This window comes from Haliotis rufescens, unplaced genomic scaffold, assembly GCF_023055435.1.
Source record: "Haliotis rufescens isolate VD_foot unplaced genomic scaffold, xgHalRufe1.0.p SCAF_10, whole genome shotgun sequence".
Taxonomy (NCBI): Eukaryota; Metazoa; Mollusca; class Gastropoda; order Lepetellida; family Haliotidae; genus Haliotis; species Haliotis rufescens.
The window spans coordinates 41,176,322-41,185,860 of NW_025963780.1; the positions used below are offsets into that span (position 1 = coordinate 41,176,322).

A 9,539-nucleotide genomic window follows, 5' to 3' on the forward strand; every position below is an offset into this window, starting at 1 on the left:
GGGTAACTGTTGTGCCTGTTGCTGTTGGAAGGTAGGGTAACTGATGTGCCTGTTGCCATTGGAAGGTAGGGTAACTGTTGTACCTAATAACATTGGAAGGTAGGGTAACTGCTTTGCCTGTTGTCATTGGAAGGTAGGGTAACTGATATGCCTGTTGCCATGGTCATTGGCAGGTAGGGTAACTGATGTGCCTGTTGTCATTGGAAGGTAGGGTAACTGCTGTGTCTGTTGTCATTGGAAGGTAGGGTAACTGATATGCCTGTTGCCATGGTCATTGGAAGGTAGAGTAACTGATGTGTCTGTTGTCATTGGAAGGTAGGGTAACTGATGTGCCTGTTGTCATTGGAAGGTAGGGTAACTATTGTGCCTAATAACAATGGAAGGTAGGGTAACTGCTGTGCCTTATTGTCATTGGAAGGTAGGGTAACTGCTGTGTCTGTTGTCATTGGAAGGTAGGGTAACTATTGTGCCTAATAACATTGGCAGGTAGGGTAACTGATGTGTCTGTTGTCTTTGGAAGGTAGGGTAACTGCTGTGTCTGTTGTCATTGGAAGGTAGGGTAACTGATGTGTCTGTTGTCATTGGAAGGTAGGGTAACTGATGTGCCTGTTGTCGTTGGAAGGTAGGGTAACTGCCGTGCCTGTTGCCATTGGAAGGTAGGGTAACTGTTGTGCCTGTTGCCGTTGGAAGGTAGGGTAACTGATGTGCCTGTTGCCATTGGAAGGTAGGGTAACTGTTGTACCTTATAACATTGGAAGGTAGGGTAACTGCTTTGCCTGTTGTCATTGGAAGGTAGGGTAACTGATATGCCTGTTGCCATGGTCATTGGCAGGTAGGGTAACTGATGTGCCTGTTGTCATTGGAAGGTAGGGTAACTGCTGTGTCTGTTGTCATTGGAAGGTAGGGTAACTGATATGCCTGTTGCCATGGTCATTGGAAGGTAGAGTAACTGATGTGTCTGTTGTCATTGGAAGGTAGGGTAACTGATGTGACTGTTGTCATTGGAAGGTAGGGTAACTATTGTGCCTAATAACAATGGAAGGTAGGGTAACTGCTGTGCCTTATTGTCATTGGAAGGTAGGGTAACTGCTGTGTCTGTTGTCATTGGAAGGTAGGGTAACTATTGTGCCTAATAACATTGGCAGGTAGGGTAACTGATGTGTCTGTTGTCTTTGGAAGGTAGGGTAACTGCTGTGTCTGTTGTCATTGGAAGGTAGGGTAACTGATGTGTCTGTTGTCATTGGAAGGTAGGGTAACTGATGTGCCTGTTGTCGTTGGAAGGTAGGGTAACTGATGTGCCTGTTGTCATTGGAAGGTAGGGTAACTGATGTGTCTGTTGTCATTGGAAGGTAGGGTAACTGCTGTGCCTGTTGTCATTGGAAGGTAGGGTAACTGCTGTGCCTGTTGTCATTTGAAGGTAGGGTAACTGATGTGCCTGTTGTCATTGGAAGGTAGGGTAACTGATGTGCCTGTTGTCATTTGAAGGTAGGGTAACTGATGTGCCTGTTGTCATTAGAAGGTAGGGTAACTGATGTGTCTGTTGTCATTGGAAGGTAGGGTAACTGATATGCCTGTTGCCATGGTCATTGGAAGGTAGAGTAACTGATGTGTCTGTTGTCATTGGAAGGTAGGGTAACTGATGTGCCTGTTGTCATTGGAAGGTAGGGTAACTATTGTGCCTAATAACAATGGAAGGTAGGGTAACTGCTGTGCCTTATTGTCATTGGAAGGTAGGGTAACTGCTGTGTCTGTTGTCATTGGAAGGTAGGGTAACTATTGTGCCTAATAACATTGGCAGGTAGGGTAACTGATGTGTCTGTTGTCTTTGGAAGGTAGGGTAACTGCTGTGTCTGTTGTCATTGGAAGGTAGGGTAACTGATGTGTCTGTTGTCATTGGAAGGTAGGGTAACTGATGTGCCTGTTGTCGTTGGAAGGTAGGGTAACTGCCGTGCCTGTTGCCATTGGAAGGTAGGGTAACTGTTGTGCCTGTTGCCGTTGGAAGGTAGGGTAACTGATGTGCCTGTTGCCATTGGAAGGTAGGGTAACTGTTGTACCTTATAACATTGGAAGGTAGGGTAACTGCTTTGCCTGTTGTCATTGGAAGGTAGGGTAACTGATATGCCTGTTGCCATGGTCATTGGCAGGTAGGGTAACTGATGTGTCTGTTGTCATTGGAAGGTAGGGTAACTGATGTGTCTGTTGTCATTGGAAGGTAGGGTAACTGATGTGCCTGTTGTCGTTGGAAGGTAGGGTAACTGCTGTGCCTGTTGTCATTTGAAGGTAGGGTAACTGATGTGCCTGTTGTCATTGGAAGGTAGGGTAACTGATGTGCCTGTTGTCATTTGAAGGTAGGGTAACTGATGTGCCTGTTGTCATTAGAAGGTAGGGTAACTGATGTGTCTGTTGTCATTGGAAGGTAGGGTAACTGATGTGTCTGTTGCCATTGGAAGGTAGGGTAACTGCTGTGTCTGTTGTCATTTGAAGGTAGGGTAACTGATGTGTCTGTTGTCATTGGAAGGTAGGGCAACTGATGTGTCTGTTGTCATTGGAAGGTAGGGTAACTGCTGTGCCTATTGCCATTGGAAGGTAGGGTAACTATTGTGATTTTTGTCATTGGAAGGTAGGGTAACTGCTGTGGCTGTTGTCATTGGAAGGTAGGGTAACTGATGTGCCTGTTGTCATTGGAAGGTAGGGTAACTGCTGTGGCTGTTGCCATTGGAAGGTAGGGTAACTGATGTGCCTGTTGTCATTGGAAGGTAGGGTAACTGCTGTGTCTGTTGTCATTGGAAGGTAGGGTAACTGATATGCCTGTTGCCATGGTCATTGGCAGGTAGGGTAACTGCTGTGCCTGTTGTCATTGGAAGGTAGGGTAACTGGTGTGCCTGCTGTCTTGTAGGTGATTGGTGAAAAACAACAAAGTAACTGTAGGTGATTGGTGAAAAACAACAAAGTAATTTCAGGTGATTGGTGAAAAACAACAAAGTAATTGTAGGTGATTGGTAAAAAACAACAAAGTAATTGTAGGTGATTGGTGAAAAACAACAAAGTAATTGTAGGTGATTGGTGAAAAACAACAAAGTAATTGTAGGTGATTGGTAAAAAACAACAAAGTAATTGTATGATGGGAAAAAACATTATCAGAAACTGTGATTGTGGGATGATTACCTTTACACCCCCACCTTACAGATTTAAGTTGAAACATGTAAGCATTCTCATAGGTTCAGAAGAATGTTCAGAGTTTTACAGTGATTAAAGTGATACACACATTACCAGTTGCTAACCTTGTCATTTTAAACATGGTTATTTTGATATTTCAGTCCGATTCTAGACCTGGGCACAACACACAATGCCACAGTACGCTATGGGCCATTTAGTACTGGCAGCATGCCATCGTCAGCATACCAAGACTTTGTTAAAAGTTTAGATGTGGAGTGGCTGGAAAAAGTGTTCATGTGGGGTATCTCGGACGCGGTGGTGCTACCCCTATTCTTCATACTTCTGTAAGTATTAACATGTAAACCATAGCCTCATTCAGGGTTTCCTGCAGTAGATCAACACCACTACAAGTCTACCACCTAGATCTACAAACCAATATTCACTTCCCAACTGGGGGCATGGGTGGCCCAGTCGTCTAAGGTGCCGCGATTCGCTGTGCAGAGTTGCGTCCCTTGGGCACGCCATAAACCTATGATTGTGGGTTCGAATCCTGGTTCGCCCCGATTTTTTTTCTAGGTTTGTCAGCACCATAACTGTGCTCGTGGGTCTCACCGAAGTGGTAGACATTTGCGACCTGCATCACTTTGGGCTTTCCTCCCACATTAAGCTGACATGCCGGGATATAACTGTAAACTGTTAAACTCACTCACTCACTCACTCACTTCCCTACTAGATAGTTTGTAGGCAGCCGTTGTTAGTTTCCGTGTAACCTGAAGTGTTTGTGTTCCAGAACGCTGCTGGTGTATCAGCGCAATCGCATCAGTGGGGAGGCAAAGCATGGAGTCATCCTACAGGCGGAGCTGCAACAGGTAGGGATACTAAGGCAGAATACATTACCTGGACCTCATGCTTGTCTGTCCTGAGGGAATTCCAGGGTAGAATAGGTCCCCTGTCCCTTGTACTTGCCTGTCTTGAGGGAATTCCAGGGTAGAATAGGTCCCTTATACTTGACTGTCCTGAGGGAATTCCAGGTTAGAATAGGTCCCCTGTCCCTTATACTTGCCTGTCATGAGGGAATTCCAGGGTAGAATAGGTCCCCTTCCCTTATACTTGCCTGTCTTGAGGGAATTCCAGGGTAGAATAGGTCCTCTGTCCTTGTACTTGCCTGTCTTGAGGGAATTCCAGGGTAGAATAGGTCCCCTGTCCCTTGTACTTGCCTGTCTTGAGGGAATTCCAGGGTAGAATAGGTCCCCTGGACCTTATACTTGCCTGTCTTGAGGGAAAACCAGGATAGAATAGGTCCCCTGTCCCCTATACTTGCCTGTCTTGAGGGAATTCCAGGGTAGAATAGGTCCCCTGTCACTTGTACTTAACTGTCTTGAGGGAATTCCAGGGTAGAATAGGTCCCCTTCCCTTATACTTGCCTGTCTTGAGGGAATTCCAGGGTTGAATAGGTCCCCTGTCACTTGTACTTGCCTGTCTTGAGGGAATTCCAGGGTAGAATAGGTCCCCTGTCCCTTATACTTGACTGTCTTGAGGGAATTCCAGGGTAGAATAGGTCCCTTGTAATTGCCTGTCTTGAGGGAATTCCAGGGTAGAATAGGTCCCCTGTCCCTTGTACTTGCCTGTCTTGAGGGAATTCCAGGGTAGAATAGGTCCCCTGTCCTTGTACTTGTCTGTCCTGAGTGAATTCCAGGGTAGAATAGGTCCCCTGTCCCTTATACTTGACTGTCTTGAGGGAATTCCAGGGTAGAATAGGTCCCCTGTCCTTGTACTTGTCTGTCCTGAGGGAATTCCAGGGTAGAATAGGTCCCCTGTCCTTGTACTTGTCTGTCCTGAGGGAATTCCAGGGTAGAATAGGTCCCCTGTCCTTGTACTTGTCTGTCCTGAGGGAATTCCAGGGTAGAATAGGTCCCCTGTTCCTTGTACTTGCCTGTCTTGAGGGAATTCCAGGGTAGAATAGGTCCCCTGTCCCTTGTACTTGACTGTCTTGAGGCAAATCCAGGGTAGAATAGGTCCCCTGTCCCTTATACTTGCCTGTCTTGAGGGAATTCCAGGGTAGAATAGGTCCCCTGTTCCTTGTACTTGTCTGTCTTGAGGGAATTCCAGGGTAGAATAGGTCCCCTGTTCCTTGTACTTGCCTGTCTTGAGGGAATTCCAGGGTAGAATAGGTCCCCTGTTCCTTGTACTTGTCTGTCTTGAGGGAATTCCAGGGTAGAATAGGTCCCCTGTCCCTTATACTTGCCTGTCTTGAGGGAATTCCAGGGTAGAATAGGTCCCCTGTTCCTTGTACTTGTCTGTCTTGAGGGAATTCCAGGGTAGAATAGGTCCCCTGTTCCTTGTACTTGCCTGTCTTGAGGGAATTCCAGGGTAGAATAGGTCCCCTGTCCCTTGTACTCCAGGATAGACTAGGTCACTGTACTCTGTGCTTGTTGTATATCCCTTGGGGACTCCAGGACAGACTAGGTCACTGTACCCCATGCTTGTTGTATATCCCTTGGGGACTCCAGGACAGACTAGGTCACAGTACCCCATGCTTGTTGTTTATCCCATGGGAACTCCAGGATAGACTAGGTCACTGTACTCTGTGCTTGTTGTATATCCTTTGGGAACTCCAGGATAGACTAGGTCACTGTACTCTGTGCTTGTTGTATATCCCTTGGGGACTCCAGGACAGACTAGGTCACTGTACCCCATGCTTGTTGTATATCCCTTGGGGACTCCAGGACAGACTAGGTCACAGTACCCCATGCTTGTTGTTTATCCCTTGGGAACTCCAGATTGACTAGGTCACTGTACTCTGTGCTCGTTGTATATCCTTTGGGAACTCCAGGACAGACTAGGTCACAGTACCCCATGCTTGTTGTTTATCCCTTGGGAACTCCAGGATAGACTAGGTCACTGTACTCTGTGCTTGTTGTATATCCTTTGGGAACTCCAGGATAGACTAGGTCACTGTACTCTGTGCTTGTTGTATATCCCTTGGGGACTCCAGGACAGACTAGGTCACAGTACCCCATGCTTGTTGTTTATCCCTTGGGAACTCCAGATTGACTAGGTCACTGTACTCTGTGCTCGTTGTATATCCTTTGGGAACTCCAGGACAGACTAGGTCACAGTACCCCATGCTTGTTGTTTATCCCTTGGGAACTCCAGGATAGACTAGGTCACTGTACTCTGTGCTCGTTGTATATCCTTTGGGAACTCCAGGATAGACTAGGTCACTGTACTCTGTGCTTGTTGTATATCCCTTGGGGACTCCAGGACAGACTAGGTCACAGTACCCCATGCTTGTTGTTTATCCCTTGGGAACTCCAGATTGACTAGGTCACTGTACTCTGTGCTCGTTGTATATCCTTTGGGAACTCCAGGACAGACTAGGTCACAGTACCCCATGCTTGTTGTTTATCCCTTGGGAACTCCAGGATAGACTAGGTCACTGTACTCTGTGCTCGTTGTATATCCCTTGGGGACTCCAGGACAGACTAGGTCACTGTACCCCATGCTTGTTGTATATCCCTTGGGAACTCCCGGATAGACTAGGTCACTGTACCCCATGCTTGTTGTATATCCCTTGGGGACGCCAGGATAGACTAGGTCACTGTACTCTGTGCTTGTTGTATATCCCTTGGGAACTCCAGGATGGACTAGGTCACAGTACCCCATGCTTGTTGTATATCCCTTGGGGACTCCAGGACAGACTAGGTCACAGTACCCCATGCTTGTTGTATATCCTTTGGGAACTCCCGGATAGACTAGGTCACTGTACTCCATACTTATTTTGTATTTTGAGTGAGGTCAAGTGTTGTTCAAGTTAACATATATTTAAATCCTGTTTTCCATGTATGCATACGATAAATCATTTGGTATTTACTCTTTCTTTCTTTTTCAGGAAAGAGAAGATAACAAGAACTTGATGAAGAAAATAAGAAATATGAAAGTATATTTGTGAATAAGTTTTAAAAAAAAGACTTTTGAAGTAAATGTTAATGTTGTCTGAAATAGGTTCAACATACATGAAAGTATTGACCCATTATCTCAAACATGTCGATCAGGTGGTAATAAATTAATAAGGATATGTGAATCATCTGTGATGTTTTCGAAGTGCAAATCAGCTCATCTCCGGAGGACATTGTCAACTTCAAGAGAAAGAGGTTTTTAGAAAAAGGTTTCAAAGACAACTTGTTTCTGTCAAGATCTCACAAATTAATCATGGCATATTAATTGTGTCACATTAGTTGTTGCCTTTATCATATATATATATATATATATATATATATATATATATATATATATTAATTTTTTTATTTATTTATTTATTTTACTTTGCATTTCTTTGTAGAACCACAGCATCTGCATGTACTAAAACACTAGTGAAATTAATGTTTGGGGTGTTTCAACAGTTAAATGATACTTTCAGTAGACCCAGGTGTTCTATAACATATTCCTAACAATCCACCTTTAACAATGTATTCGTAAGTTACACTTTAAAGTTGAAACTTAATTTTCAGTGATTTGACAAAATTAATAAGTAGGCTTTAATCATGTTCAGTGGATTTTATGAGTGCTTCTCATGATCATCTATCAAAGGCTTGTAACTCTTGATGGACTGTTGTGGACAGCAGTCAAGGGGTTTCCATAGACTTCACACAGAAGTAACGTTTGAACAAAAATCATAATCGTAGACCTTATCATCCAATCATAACAACTAGCTTCTTTACTGCACACCCTACATGTAATTACTGTATCAATAGAGATTTTATAATTTGCAATTTGTAATTTGCTGTAGGGTTTTGTACGTTCCATGTTAGTGAACAATCCATTTAAAACTTCCCAGCATCATTTTTTAGATTTTATTTTCTATTTGATTAAATTCGCGCCCATAAGTAAGAGTATAATTCCCCAGCTACTTATGCTTGTGGTAAGAGGTGAGTGAATGGACCTGGTGGTAAGACTTACTGACTTGGTTGATTGCAGTCATTGTTTCTCAATTTCATGGATGGATGCTCATGGTGTCAATCACTGGATTTTCTGGTCCAGACTCGATTATTTACAGACCGCTGTTATACAGATAGAATATTGCTGAGGGCAGCATCAAACAACAAATAACTTGGAACTGGTGGTGGTTGGTGACGTCTATTCTCTGAAATGAAAATATTTCACAGAAGAAAAAACAGTTGTTAAATTATTTTAAAAAAACATAATAAGAGGAAGCCAAGAGACTTTCTTCATTTTCATAAACTGCAGTAATCTAGGCTTGCTAAATATTGTAGACTTGCATGGACTGTATTGGATATAAATACTTTCAGGGTCTGTATGACAGACTAGGTGGTTGGGTAGGTTAGTGGTTATGGTATCGGCTTGCCACAGGGAAGATCGGGTTTGATTCCCATCCTGGGTACAAAGTGTGAAGCCCATTTCTGATGACCCACGTCCTGATAGCGGGAACAGCTAAAAGCTGCATAAACACATGTCACTTTCATCTGGGGTCCAACTTCCCAAGATGTCATACAAGGCAACTCCGTCTGTTCAGTTCCATTCCTCTGATAACAAAACAGGTTTTAAAAAGACGTTTTATTTTTACCTTTAACTACACATGTCAAGTATGTGAAATACGTTTTTAACAGCACTTTCGAAACGGGCAAGCTATCTATTGTTTTAAGTACCATGCCCAAGGGCTTAAGAGAGTAGTTAACATACATGGTGTCTGAAAATGTTGTGTGTGAGTGAGTTGACATGCCTGCGTGTCATCGTGCCCCCATGATATGTTCAGTGATTGATTTGTTTGGTCAAAATCGTTTATTTACTTGCCGACGTCAAATGGCTGGAATATTACTGACTGCAGCGTTGAATAACATTTATTCACGGAATCGACCCTGGTGACGTGAAATGGGGTTTAACGTTGCGTTCAAGATTATTGCACTTAAATAGCGACGTTCATCAGTGCTACCCCGCTGAAATATCATGCATGACGCAGTTTAACATGGATACCCCGCTAAGACACTATACTGACTCCGAGCCGACCAGTCCATATTATATATACAAGTACCATATTTGGTTATAACGCGGCAGGCGTCCTATCCACTAGGTCACGGAGGCGGTCGATTCGGCCCTGAGTGGAGACGAATCAACAGGAGCACACTGAAATACATGATACGCTCGCACGCTGCCGGTGAAGCTGTTCATTGGCACGTGGACGTCATTACTAAGATCGTGAGTGAGTTGTGTTTAACGCCGCGTTGAAAGGTATTCCAGTTGTATCACGGCGTGTCACCTTAATGTGGGAGGAAAGCCCGAAGTGATGCAGGTATCAGATGTTTACCACTTTGGTGAAACCCACGAGCACGGGTATGGTGCTGACAAATCTAGAAATATAATCTGGG

At 44.2% G+C, this 9,539-nt stretch overlaps 1 protein-coding gene across 2 annotated transcripts in view; it reads left to right on the forward strand.

Moving 5' to 3' along the window:
* Window positions 1–7,116, forward strand: part of LOC124146715 (transmembrane channel-like protein 7) — a 43,904-nt gene extending 36,788 nt beyond the window's left edge. For both annotated transcript variants that reach the window (XM_048390691.1, XM_048390693.1), the window contains exons 16-18: window positions 3,318–3,500; window positions 3,947–4,025; window positions 7,049–7,116. In XM_048390691.1, the coding sequence (XP_048246648.1) occupies window positions 3,318–3,500; window positions 3,947–4,025; window positions 7,049–7,108 (322 nt within the window). In that variant the 3' untranslated portion in view covers window positions 7,109–7,116. The remainder of the gene's footprint in view (window positions 1–3,317; window positions 3,501–3,946; window positions 4,026–7,048) is intronic.
* The last annotated feature ends 2,423 nt before the right edge of the window (window positions 7,117–9,539 follow it).